This window comes from Rhinatrema bivittatum, chromosome 14 (genome assembly GCF_901001135.1).
Source record: "Rhinatrema bivittatum chromosome 14, aRhiBiv1.1, whole genome shotgun sequence".
NCBI lineage: Eukaryota > Metazoa > Chordata > Amphibia > Gymnophiona > Rhinatrematidae > Rhinatrema > Rhinatrema bivittatum.
This window is the reverse complement of record NC_042628.1, coordinates 17,361,358-17,375,743: the sequence shown is the minus strand read 5'-3', so window position 1 is coordinate 17,375,743 and position 14,386 is coordinate 17,361,358. Positions and strand designations below refer to the sequence as shown.

The 14,386-nt window shown below is 41.1% G+C and overlaps 1 protein-coding gene across 1 annotated transcript in view; it reads left to right on the top strand.

The window, feature by feature from the left end:
• Nucleotides 1–14,386, top strand: part of METTL9 (methyltransferase like 9) — a 43,661-nt gene that overhangs the window by 2,758 nt on the left and 26,517 nt on the right. Inside the window, exon 2 of the mRNA XM_029577698.1 lies at nucleotides 8,352–8,542. Coding sequence (XP_029433558.1) covers nucleotides 8,352–8,542 — 191 coding nt within the window. The remainder of the gene's footprint in view (nucleotides 1–8,351; nucleotides 8,543–14,386) is intronic.

The following is a 14,386-nucleotide window of genomic DNA, read 5'->3' as shown; positions in this document are numbered from 1 at the left end:
AACAATAAAAAGGTGCCAGTTTGAGTAGAATTATGGAAAAAATAAGACTAGGAAAGGTATGAATAATTTTGTAATTGTGCATGTGGGCCTTTGAATGCTTCTTACATATTTTGTATTTAGACATGAGATATCTACAGATATAATGGCCCAAGTTCCAGTTATCACCATACAATAAGCGGCAATATCAAAACAGAACTGATCAATTTATCAGATTAGACTTCTCTTCTCTTATGGTTTTTCATGTTTTATTTTGCTTTTGCCCTACTGCAGTAAATTTTAACGCTTGTAAAACTTGTCAGATTGTCAGGATAGTAAACTGAATTTATTTACTGCCTTGTTCTGGAGGGACCACCTCTTAAACAGTATCCGCTAGTGAGATACTAAACTGGGGGACGAAATTGCTATTTTGTGCAGGGCTTCCAGAAACTGACATTGCAATGCAACACATTAATTTTCAATAAAACATTTATAAGCTTTGTTCCATCTCCCTTTTCTTTTATGGCATTGTTGTTTTGTAACCTGGTAATTGATGGCAGATAACGACAAAAATGGTACTCTTATTTCATCCTTTTTTTCCTATCTGTTTTTTATTACTTGCTCAGCTCCAAAAATTATAACAAAATCTATATTATCTGCAGTCTTCTGCTGAACTGAGCTGGTATCATATACTTGTGCACTAATCGCTGTCATATTCAGCATTGCTTCACAGATTGTAATCATGCACCATACCATACAAATGACTTTATTCTGCACTTGCTAAAAACCATTTGTCATTATTAGGTGCACAAACCTTCACAATGTGGGAACTTTATTACCTGCCCAAGTGAAAAAAAAGTTGCAGTCAAGCATTAATCTTTTCCCTTTTATTTATTTATTTAAAGAAAACAATCTTTAGATGTGGCATAACCTGTGGTTTAATTGAGGCATAAACCCAACACCATTGTTTAGTGATTCACACCTGCCTTGGGGATTGTACTAGCACAGAGCTGGTGTAGACGAGCATTAGCTTGAGGCTTAGTTAGGTTAAGGATTGTTGACCTGTTCCCTGCTTTGAGCCAGTTTGCAGAAAAGGCTTCTCGCTGACATGAACAGTTCTACTTTCCTGCGGAAGAAAGACATTATGTCCAGCAGTTTCAAGGACATTTGTCATAGAATAGAGAGATTTAATAGCTGCCCGCAAAAAGATACCTCCACCAGCATGCTAAGGAGCTCCATGACTAACTCAAGTACGGTGTATTTTTGAGCAAGAGAGATGGTCTCTTCCACGTATGCCTGCAAAGACATTTCTCCTCTGTTTCAAGGAGGAGGTAATCAGCTACTGAAACCGCTCGGTCAAGGAGTGAATCAAAGAATCTCTGCTGCAAATTGGAAGGATAAGAGGAAAACTCCAACCTCAGCACAGCATAGCCTATGAAACAAAGAGCTATATAATGTGTGTGCAGCAGCGCCAAACAGCAACCGACCGGACACTGGCATCCTGCTTCCTGTGCTTCTAGTCAGACTGGCTTGGGTGAGAGAGAGCTCCCATTCATTTAGGTAGCCAGGCATGGTACAATGTTTCTATGTGATGCTGGCTTACCTTAGGTTCTAATATAGTGACTTCTTATATCTCAGGGTTATAATAAATGTTATGGGACCGCTGCTTAGTCTGTCCCGTATCTCACACACACTTCCTGCTGGTCACAGTGGCTGTAACATTTGAAGACTGTTGGTGATCCACCTGAGATCTTAATCAGCTAAGTGCATTTCTCCATGTTGGAGATGTGGTGATTGTATTTAAAATTAAAAAAAAAAAATTAACACTTAGCTGAAACTTTTTTCACTTGGTTAGGTAATGAAGTTCCACATGGTGGAGGTTTGTGCACCTAATAGTGACAAAAGGTTTATAACAAGTTCAGAATAAGGATCCCTTTTTGATATGGTGCATGGTTACAATCTGTGAAACAATGGCTGGATGTGACAGCAGTTGGTGCATGAGTATATGATAAACTTTGTTACACTTGGTAGACTCCAAAAATTGTATTTGTGGTAGCTCATGTCAACCAGGAATTCTAACTGTCCGCACTGTGTGCATATTTATCTGAAGGTGGGTGTCTCTCTGAACATTCCTCTGTCCATCAAATGCAACAGGAGACAGATTTGAGAGAAATATCACTGGAGATGGTCACTGTACCCACTCAATTCACCCACCAAGATTGGTTGAAGAGTATTCAGTGGAACAAAATAACTTGTAAAGCAGTATTGTGTACAGTTTGGGCTGGCGATGTCTGTCTAGTTCTTGCCTGCATCTTTTTGGTTGGTTGAAATGGCATGGAAACCGTGGTCTCTGCCGTCTTTGATCTAGTCAGCGGTCATGACAGGCCATCTAGAGTGCCCAAGGGTCCAGAGATGACAGTAATAAATAATATGAAATGGGTAGCATTGATCAGGTCACATATCTGGCAGGTTGCTGTTCTTGGTAGGGATCCAGCAAATAGCTCCTCTGCTTGCTTCCTTCCAATAGGAGGCCCCTAGAGACAGGTTTGATGGCTTGGGAGTTTTAAAAGGAGATAAAAATCCTATGTTAAGTTGGAGTGACAGACTAGCTTTTGTTTTTACTTCTGCCTGAGGGGGTACATATGAATATTTTGGAATAACTGGTAGATAAACATTTAATGATCATGTGGCACTGTCGGGCACTCCATGTGGAACAACGTCAGGTAATGCATCCAGAATAAGTAAATACACTCCAAATGATACACGTCAGTGGCCCAAATGGACAAATTAGTTTTTCACATTTAATTCTGATCTAAATTCTTACTTGCTTTTTAAAATGGGGGGATTTTTTGGGTCAGTGTTTACAGCAGTGATCTTCAGCTGTTTTCACTTGGTGAGCTCTATTAACAGCAATGGATTCATCTGATGGGGCTGCAGTTTTTGTTTTCAATCATAAAATTTGTATCTACTCTCTTTCTTTTTTTTTTTTTTTTTTTTTTTATACTGAGCTTTTGTATAACGAAAAAAAAAAATGAATAAATTGAGACAGAGACCTGAAGAGTGGGTCACAGACCCAGAATGAGTGGCGTTGAATTAACACATCCAGATATTTTCAAAGACTTGGTTTTCTTCCTTGTAAAGAGAGAGCCCCCTAAAGCAAGTCAGACAGGGAGGATAACTTTCAAATCCCTGTGTGCGATGGCATATATGTGGTCATGTGTAGTTTTACCATAGTATTTTATAACCTGCGCGTATCTTTACCCCCGCAACATATGCATGCCTGTATACTTGCGTGCAAATACATGCAATGCATTGAACGTGTGTGCGTTTCTTATCTTGTTTTAAAAATATGCGCCCAAAAGTAAAGTAGGACTTAGGCACGTAAGTCGGCCAATTGTAAAACGTGCGTGCAACAGGAACTTAACCAGTTTACCGGTTACGCCACCATTTTGCCCAGTCCTCCTGCAGGTCATCGAGAATTTCCTGGTCTTCAGCCTGAACTACTCTAAGTTCACCCAGACCTCCCACCCAACCAATAAATACACTGTAAATATGTTTAATATCACACAGGTGTAAAATTATGTAAGTAGGTTGGCAAATCTACACTTATAAGTGTCTTTTTTTAAAATAGCAACTTAAGTGTGCAACTGTTGGCCCTACTCTGGAGTTCCCCGTTTTTATGTGCGCGTGAAAGTGTGTGTGTATGTTTGTCTTTTTTATAAAATACCAATTATGCAAGTAGAGGCTGTTTAAGTGCATATATGCTAATTTTTACATGCGTAATGTTTTGAAAATTCACCCCATGGTATTTCAATGTCTATAAAATTTCTGAAATCAAATAAAAAAAAAAATCCAAATTTATAAAGTAGTATGCTGGATAGGAACCAAAGAGTTGACTGTTTTCCTGAGAACTTTGTGCTTTGACACAGTTTATTCAAACTTGCAGAGGGGTAGCCATATTAGTCTGATGTAGCAAAAATGTCAAGAGGCGGGTGACACCGTATAGACCAATCACCAAAAGTGAAGGCTCATAAACATCCACCAGGGCCCAATTTATCATCAATTAATCATAAATCAAGGCAAGAGGCTATAAACATCTAATTAGGTGAGCATGTAAATGCGCCCTATATGCCAATAGAGATAATTTATTGATTACAGGTCACCGGGAGCCATTGACCCATTTTGTATGCACTATACCATATTCCCGATTTTCAGGGGCCATTAAAGATATAGTTTGAAAATATTGGCCTCTGTTGGAGGAGGATTCCAATTTTGCTGAATGTTATATTTTTGCTCTGAAAGTTAATTGATTCCCACAAAGATTTATTCATGTCGGCAGAGATGCCACGTAGGGAGGAATTGCCCCTAGCTTGGAGATAACATACGTGCATATATATTAACAGTTAAAGAATTTCATCATACTAATTTAAAATATCCTCATGTACTAAGAGGTAGATTTGATTGCTCTGTGTCACAAGTTTTATACATTCAATCATTTGTCCTTGTAATATGGTATATATAGGTCAGACTAAGAGGGCAAGTCGTACACGCATATTGGAACATAAGAGCTGTATCTGTACAAGTAAGGAACATGCTCCTTTGGTAGAGCATTACTTAAGACAACGTACTGTGCAGGACTTAACGCTTTTGTGTACTCTGTCGGATCGATAACCCGTGGGGGTATGAGAGAGCTCTTCTTTTGACACACAAAGAACATAGATATATTTTTTCATGGTCTACATCCCACCTGTCAGGATTAAATCATGACATTGAATGGAGCGCGTTTTTGGGAACTTTGAAATTTTTTTTTTAAAGATATGGAGTTGATTGTCATTTCCTTTTTTGTACAACATGTGAACAGGGGAGTGGTTAGCATTTAGTTTCTGAGTTAATGGTATTCAGTGGTTGGTGAATGACCAAAGGGGAGGGGTTAATAGTGGCCTCTTAAATCAAATGTATTGGTTGAGTTACACATGCTTGGCGTTTTTCGAGTCAAAAAAAAAAAAAAGGTGATGTTTTCATGAGTGAGTTCTTGGGTATGTATACACTTTTGATACATTTGATACAATCCTACCAAGACGGAAAGCCTTCCCAAATAAGAAGTATCCCCCTAATTTAGGTCAACGTACCAAGTCCTACCTTCAGGTCTCTGCAACTGGACTACAATCTTTGAGTTCTAAAAATTCGTCTTATTTTTTATTTATATTTTCCTCTGCAACTGGACTATAATATCTAAGTTCAAAAATTCAAAAACTCATTTTATCTTATTATTTACATCTGGCATGGTTACTATGTCACTATATCCAAGTTAAATAGTTAAATTATACAGATTATATTACATAATTTTATTAATTACAATGTTAATCTATAATATTTATTATCATTGTTATATTGTCATCCAGTTATATTGTTACATATGTGCCACTGTTCTATGTAAAGCCCCTTATCTCTGTTGGGCAGTTTATTGTTATATGTAAACCGGAGTGATTTGTAGTCTCTATAAGAACCTCGGTATATAAAAATTAAAAATAAATAAATAAATAAATAAAATTTGCAGCTAAGTGGGTCATTTTTTGAGAAACTGCCTTGTAAAGTTAAAGATTTTTGTAGTAGGTGAGGTAATTCATGGTCTTTTGTGCAGAGGGAATTTACGCCATGCAGACAGATGAGTGAGACAACATACTTAGGTGGATTGGATGTACCAATGTAGACAGTGTTGGAGGTATATTATAATCGTTATGAGGGGTAAGCATCCTCCAACCATATATTATAGTAATATATAGGTTTAATTTAGTAAGTTAGTAAAAATCTGTTTTGATTTCTATTAAAGATTGAAGGAATGGGAGTTTTATAATGGCCTGATATGTGATTGAAGAAATCAGAAACGGTGACATTAATAAGCTCAATAATTCATTGCAGCTTTGTTTCTTTGAACCCTCTGTTGAAATTTTACCTTCTGCTAACCAACATTATAAAAAGAATCCCCTGAAGAAGCCGTAGTTTTTATAGCAAAACATGGGCCCTATGTAGGGAACTGGACAAGGTTGTTGGGGAAAAAAGGTTCATGGTTACGCAACAGAAATTGCATGTCCAACAGTATTTTGCAAACTTGAGCTGCTACAGTGTTTAGTCAGAGAATGTAAATTGAGTGGATACTTGAAAAAGTTCATTGGAAAAGTAGTCAGGTAAACATAACATAATTGTATTTTAAATAGTACAGTGTAAATTTGAGCCTCTTCAAGTGTTTAGCTAGAGATAATGTAGCATTTTTTAGATTGTTTTGTAACCGATTAGCTGAGGGACTTTCTAATATATTGTTAAATGCTTCATGTGTTTGTTTAAGTGTTTTGTATAGTCAGTGTATATTGGTGCAATATGTACAATATGCATGTAATCTAAAGATAAAGTGCTTATTTTAACTTTGATCTAATGGTTTGTATTTAAAGTTAGTGATTACCTCATCGAGTTACTTATAAGTTCACTTCAAAATATATACGTGTGGCCCTTGATTTATGATTAACCGTATAGACTAACCAATTTATTGAGGCATGAGTTTTCGAAGATAGAGTCCACTTCGTCAGATGCATGCCACTTGCCTCTGACTTATTTAAACATTTATTGAGGGTATTTGTGATTTTATGTGATTATGCTCTGTTATTTTGTTGTTTGTATTGATCAAATATATTTGGATGTTGCGGAATACAAGAACATTAAATAAATGCAGTGGTGTTCTGGGAGGTGCGTACCTAGGAATGACCACAAGTCCATGTTAGAGTATGTTTGAAATTGCAGCAGAGAGTGAAAAAACTGAGAGTTGTGTATCTTACACCTATGGATAAATTCCATATTGACCATGGCTGCTACAGATCAAGCTGTATGTAGGGCTGGTCTGCCATCCAGATGTGATTGATCACTTGAAGAGGTGTGAGGGGGAGAGGCTTACAGGTGTGTTAAATAAAAGGGAAAACACGTTGGGGAAAAACATGCAGCGGAATAGATTCTAGCACCTCTGTAAAAGTATCGTACAGAAACCTGATTATTCTCAAGGAGACGAAAAGCCAAATACTGCATTTTATTTTCTTCTGAAGTGGTGGTGCAACAGAATTAACATTGGAATATTTGAACAAACCACCTTTTAAATGAATCTGTTCTGAAAAAGTGGGTTTCGTTGTCCAGAGGATTCACATCAGTTAGTAAAGAAACTTGCTTGTAATGTATGATTAAAAACAAACTGTAGCCTCTGACCCAAACACAAAAAAACCAAATTTGTAAGCCAAAGTAGTAGTGTAGAAAGGTCATTTCTTCATTCAGGCTGACCAAAGAGCTGACTGTGCGGAAACTCCCGTGTGATGTGCGGGCACCAGGAGGACATGGTTCTCAACCCTGTCCTGGGGACCCCCCCAGCCAGTCGGGTTTTCAGGAAATCCACAATGAATATGCATGAGAGAAAATTTGCATGTTATGGAGGCAGTGTATGCAAATTCTCTCATGCATATTCATTGTGGATATCCTGAAAACCCGACTGGCTGGGGGGGTCCCCAGGACAGGGTTGAGAACCCTGTTAGATACGTTTAAACTATTGGCCGTTTCCTTCTCTTTCCTTTGGCCTGCCGCCGGTTTCCTCCTGCTCAATCAGAACTAGCCCCTGGTGGGGGCAGCGCTACCACGAGTCTTCGTTCCCAGTCGTCTGGGGGCAGTTCTCCCCCCCCCGGGCCGAAGGACACTGCTTCCTCCAGAATGTCTTACACGCGCATCCTGAGCCCGATCGTTAGGCGTCATTTCCGCGATGGCTGGGACTCTTACCAGCACCACAGCCTGCAAAATCCTACAGCCATTTGACGCCCCCCCCCCCCCCGGCTGGAAAATCTAAAACTGGTGGCACTGGTGTCCTGCGAAGAGGACACAAGGACGAATGCGAATGGGCTGCGGGACCTCTCTTTAGAGGCCAATGGGCTGTGCTTGCATTGGGTTCTGATGGCCTCCAGAGCTAAGCACGAGTAGCATTCAGAAAACAAACTTTAAACGCTGTCTCCTCCAGGAAGTAAAATGGAATGAAAAAGTAGGCTCCTAACTGCCAACTGAATTACTTACAGATTTTTTTTCTAGTACTGTTGCTTTAAATATAAATTTCAGAAACGACGCTTCCTTAACATGCACCATGATCAATGATTGTGTGTGTTGGGGGAGGGGGGTAAATTTAAGCCTGTTTTGATTTATTCTAATCTTCAAATAATTGTATCTGTTTTGAAAAGCAATAGAGTGTCGGGGGGGGGGGGGGGGGGGGGGGGGGAGAGAGGGCCTTGCCGCCCTTATGGGTTCTGTCTCAGTGCTTCCCTTTCTGACTGCTGTGTCCTGCCTTCCTTCTTGCCCCGTAGTGGTACGTGTGTGACCCGGAGAAGCTGTGCGCCTCCCTCCAGCCCGTCTTTGTGCAGAGCTACCTGGATGACGGAACCCGGGTCTTCCTTCACCGAAGCATTGAGAAGTCTGGCTGGCTCTCCATCCAGCTGTACCACTCTTTAATGTCCTCCCTCTTCAGTATGTTTATGTCCAGGACATCAATTAATGGGTACGTGGCACTTCTTCTTCTTTTTGGGGTTGTTTATTACCAGGGGGGGGGGGGGGGGGGTGTAATAACTAACACTGGAATGCTGTGGTATCTTATTCTCCAGGCGGCGTGAAGAAGGGAATGGAGTAAGTGTTTAGATTTGATCCAGCAAGCTCCTTGCCTGAGGAAATATCCAGAATATAGGCAGGATTTAATGCTGGGCTGGCTTTGCTCTGTCGTCTCATCATTTCTGGGTCTGCCCTTTAAAATCAGGCCTGGTAAAGCCAAATTCGGAGCTCCAAGTTAGTAGCATGAAGGGATTTTTATTTGGGGGGGGGGGGGGTTGTTTTGCTATTTAGCTAGGTAGGAGAGGGGGGTGGTAGTTCTGCCTTGGTATTTTGAGAAAAAGGGAAGTGTCCTATTTTTAAATAATTCACATTGTCTCCCCCCCCCCCCCCCAAACTGAGGGAAATCCATTTGCAAGAGCTGCTTAGGCTTGGGCGTTTTTTTGCTGCAGAGTTCCAGCAACCTGCATTCCTCGTGCGCTTGCCGTGGTGAGTCCAGCTTCGAGCGTCACAGCACAGACAGCTACGTTTTTAATTTCCGCTCTTCTCTGCAGCAGAGGAGCTCCGCTCCCCGTCCGAGAGCTCGGGTTAATCCGTGTCACAGTTACCTGCCCAGAAATGAAAAGCTTACGCTTTTAGAGTGAACAGTTTTGGGTTTTTTTAGTTTTGGCTTCTGCCTGCGCCTTTTGGGTTTAGCTTATTTCAGAACCAGGGCTCTGTAGAGGCTTTGCTATCGTGATTCATGGGACTTCATGTGCAGTTACCTGGGGCTTTTCCCTTGTTGTTTTATATATTGAACCCCCACTCTGTCCCAGCCATTGCAATGATGATCTTTTGTCCGAGATCACAAGACGGCCTTCTCTGGAGCCCAGCAATCTCGCAGCCCGAGCCTGGCCATCCTCTTTGGTGTGCAGTGGCTATACTTCCTCCCCCCCCCCCCCCTTACATCCGTTTTTCAGTTAGTATGAGGCTGTTTATCCTGTAACAACTATCTGACATATTCCTGACAATAAAATATTGGAGAATTGCTCTAGTCAGACACATGCCCACTGGGCATTTGATTTTGTCTGGAGAAGGGGGTGTGACATGCATAACCTTTATTTACTCAATGAAATCCACTGCACTTAGTAAACAGTGAGAAGGAACTAATTTGTATAGCTTCTCTGTTACACCATGCTGGAAAAATCCCAGGCCTAACCTACCTGTTCTACCTGCAGTTCTTGCTGCCTCTATTTGTTTTTTGAGATTCTGCGAGGCAGAACATCTTCCATTTCGCAGCTTTACAGGTTAGGTAGCTTAAGCAAATGCTGTCCAGGGGCCGGTGGGTTACTCATGGCAGTGCCAGAATCCAGATACAGTCTCCTGTAATTGCAATTTTAGCACTGGTGGCAAGTTAGAATGAGCTGAAAAAAAATGAATGATCTAATTGTAAACTTTGTCCATTATCTAAGAAAGCTCCTGAGATTGGAGGTTTCATACTGGGGACCTTTGAAGTGGAGAACCCCCTGACTTCAAAGGATTTTATTACGATTTGATAAACCCCCCACCTGTGAGAAGATCCCTGGATTGTAGGATGGGTATTTTGATCGTAGTCCAGAGTCATAAGTGCATCGAACAAACTTTCTGAAAAGTAATGCATTGGTAGTTAGGAAACTATCCCGAGGTATGTAATAGTTGTGTAAGCTTTCCCTGTTACCCCTTTTAATGCATTTCAACCCTCCTGTACAGGGACCACGTCTAGTGGTGGGGCGAGGTGCTTTCTGCTTTCATGACTGTTTGACTCTTGGCCATCCTTTTGAGACAGCAAGTGATGTTGGCTAGTATGATTTGGGCACTTGACCACTGGGACCTACCCCATATTCAGACTGGCAGGGCACAAGAATAGCAGTTCCCTGAGTCAATTTGAATAATAGCATTTAATGGACTTCTCCTCCAAGAACATATCCAAACCTTTTTTGAAACCAGCTACATTAACTGCACTAACCACATCCTCTGGCAACAAATTCCAGAGCTTAATTTTGCATTGAGTGAAAACATTTTTTTTTCTCAGATTTGTTTTAAATGTGCTATTTGCTAACTTCATGGAGTGCCCCCTAGTCCACCTGTTATCCGAAGGAGTAAATATATAGTAACATAGTATTGTCGGCAGAAAAAGACCAAATGGTCCATCTAGTCTGCCCAGCATAAATAATTGATTCACATTTACCTGTTCTAGACTTCTCATGATTTTATAGCAGTCTCTTCTCCAAGTTGAACAGCCCTAACCTCTCTAGCTGTTCCTCATAGGGGAGCCATTCCATCCCCGTTATCATTTTGATTGCTTTTCTCTGTACCTTCTTCAGTGCAACTATATCTTTTTTGAAATGTAGCAACCAGAATTGCACACAGTACTCAAGATGTGGTCTAACCATGGAGCAATACAGAGGCATTATGACACTTTCCGTTTTTATTCACCATTCCCTTCCTAATAATTCCTGTTTGCTTTTTTGACTGTCACAGCACACTGAGCCATCTATTTCAATGTATTATCCAATATGACGCCTAGATCTTTTTCCTGGGTGGTAGCTCCTAATATGGAACCTAACATCGTGTAACTACAACATAGGTTATCTTTCCCTATATGCAACACCTTGCACTTGTCCACATTAAATTTCATCTGCCATTTGGATGCCCAATCTTCCAGTCTTGCAAGGTCCTCCTGCAATTTATCACAGTCCGCTTGTGATTTAATTACTCTGAATAATTTTGTATCTGCAGATTTGATCACCTCACTCATCTTTTTTCTTTCCAGATCATTTATAATTATATTGAAAAGCACTGGTCCAAGTCCAAATCCCTGAGGCACTCCAGTGTTTACCCTTTTCCACTGAGAAAATTGACCATTTAATCCTACTCTCTGTTTCCTGTCTTTTAACCAGTTTGTAATCAACGAAAGGCTATCACCTCCTATCCCATGACTTTCTAGTTTTCTTAGAAGCCTTTCATAAGGGACTTTGTCAAATGCCTTCTGAAAATCCAAATACACTACTTTCCTAGTGTGTAGCCAGATGGACTCAGGACCAATAGGTTATGCTCCCCTGCCAGCAGAAGGACACTGAGTTAGGTTGCAAAGCTGATGTCACTGTACATATACCTCTGCAGTGACCTCAGCTCTCCAGTATTCTCAGTCTCTAGCAGATGGTGGACATGCTTCTCCCTATGGGGATTGCTGTACTTTTTGGAAGGAGAAATTCTACATCTTAAATTAAAGGAAATTGAGCCCCGCTCTCCTGCGGTGATACTTAAAGGTCACACGCCGAGTTGAGAATTCCTGAGGCGATTTCCGAGATTCCTCAGAGGTGTGCCTTGGTCCAGTAGCCGGTTCCCGGTGTAGACTTTGCTAATTAAGCAGCTGAAAGGCAGCAGGCGCAGGAAGCAGAGCGCGGCAGTGACGGCCAAAGCCTTATCCCCCTAATCATCTCTGAACCGGGAGGCCAATCTTTTTTTTTTTTTTTTTTAACTTACCTGGGCTCAGCGCTTACCTGCTGAGTACAGAGACGGTCTCCGGCTGCAGGTAGTGGCTCTCTCCTGTTACAAGGGTGAGGTAAATGGAGTCTCCCTGTCTGCTCATCCAGACGTGGCTCGTTTTCTGAAGGGAGTGAAGCACCTTCGGCCTCCCTTGCCGGTTGCCGGTTCCCTTGTGGAATCTTAATTTAGTGGTGGAAATTTTGGCAGATCCTTCCTTTCGGCCACTGCGCAGTTTCTCCTTGCATTTATTGACTTTGAAAACAGTGTTCCTGGTAGCTATATGCTCGTCACGTTGCATCTCTGAACTGCAGGCATTGTCAAGCCGGACGACTGTAGGGGTGTTGCAGCTATGAACTGTTCCATCCTTCTTGCCCAAAGTAGTCTCGGAGTTTCATTTGAATCAGTCCATTTCGTTGCCATCCCTAGATAAACTCAAGAACACGGAGGGAATATTGGCTCCTCTGTCATTTGGATGTCTAGAGACTTTTAGTGCATTATCTGGAAGTTCTCAGAATTGGTCCAAAAGACGGACCACCTGTTTGTCCTTCACGGCAGAAGGAAGCAGGGTGAACGAGATTTGCGGGTTACTGTAGCTCTCTGGATTAAGGAGGTGATCACGGGAACCTATGTGGAGGCTGGAAAGCCATTACCTTCTCAGATTAGAACTTATTCCACTAGGGCTTGGGCAGCCTCATGGGTGGAGGTCAGACTGCTGTCTCCCATTGATATCTGCCGAATGGCGACGTGGTCGTCCTTGCACACTTTCTCCAGGTTTTATCGCCTGGACATACAGGCCCGAGAGGATGCAGCCTTTGCACGGGTAGTGTTAACCGAACCGCGGGCAGCCTTCCGCCCCTGATTAGGAGTAGCTTTTGTACATCCCATTAGTCATGAGTCCATCTGGCTACATGCTAGGAAATGGAGAAATTACTTACCTGATAATTTCATTTTCCTTAGTGTAAACAGATGGACTCGGCATCCTGCCTTCGACTGCCCAAGATCTGCACCATGGGTCCTCCCGTGGAGTGGGCCTCGAATCCAAGAGATCACAGGTAAGTGTTCATCCAGTCCCTAGATTAAGGTACCTATATTCTTACTGGACTTCAGTGTTTATGGTTGGTTGAGTACAATTACGGTTATCTGTTTTTTAGTCATATTTTCAATTAAGTCCTTTCAATAGTATGTCCACAGTGGCTTTTGAAGAGGTCACTGCAGGGGTATATGTATGGTGATGTCAGCTTTGCAACCTGACTCCATCTTCATCTGCTGGCAGGGGAGCATAACCCATTGGTCCTGAGTCATCTGTCTACACTAAGGAAAACTAAATTATCAGGTAAGTAATTTCTCCAATCTACTGGCTCACCTTTATCCACATGTTCATTAACCCCTTCAAAAAAAAAAAATGAAGCAGATCTGTGAGGCAAAATTTCCCTTGGGTAAAGCCATGCTGACTTTGTTCCATTAAACCATGTCTTTCCATATGCTCTGTGATTTTGATCTCTAGAATAGTTTCCACTATTTTTCCCAGCACTGAAGTCAGGCTCCTGGAGCCCTATTTAAATATTGGGGTTACGTTGGCCACCCTCAAGTCTTCAGGTACAATGGATGATTTTAATGATAGGTTACAAATTTTAACTAATGGATCTGAAATTTCATTTTTCAGTTCCTTCAAAACTCTGGGGTGAATACCATCTGGTCCATGTGACTTTTACTACTCTTTAGTTTGTCAATCTGGCCTACTACATTTTATTTTATTTATTTAAAAAGTATTTGTATACCGTTTTTTAAAAAAGGAATTTTATCAAAAACGGTTCACAGATTTAAAACAAAATAATCAAAATAAAATGGAATTTTTTAAAAAACTTTACATAAAAATAGACAATAACTAGACAGGATGCTAGTATATAAGATTTAAAAAATATAAAAGTACATCTTCCAAGTTCACCGTAATTTTGTTCAGTTCATCTGACTCATCACCCTTGAAAACAATTTCCGGAACCGGTATCTCCTGAACATCCTCATTCTTCTGTATTTAGTTAGTTAAGTCTCTCTGCAGCAGGTGGAAGCTCTGGGAGAACCATTGAAGAGCACCAATCCAGCTGTTGTGCATCGGTGACACCTAGTGGTCAGACTACTCTCCTCCTTCCTCCCTGCCTCTCTTCCAAATTGAATTTTAACACTGCATTTGGCCAGGAGTTGGACAGTTTTTAAGGCTGAATTGAAAATCTCATGCATTAGATTACGAAGCGCTTCCCAAGAGAAATGGAAACAGTCCTACAATTACAAGTATATT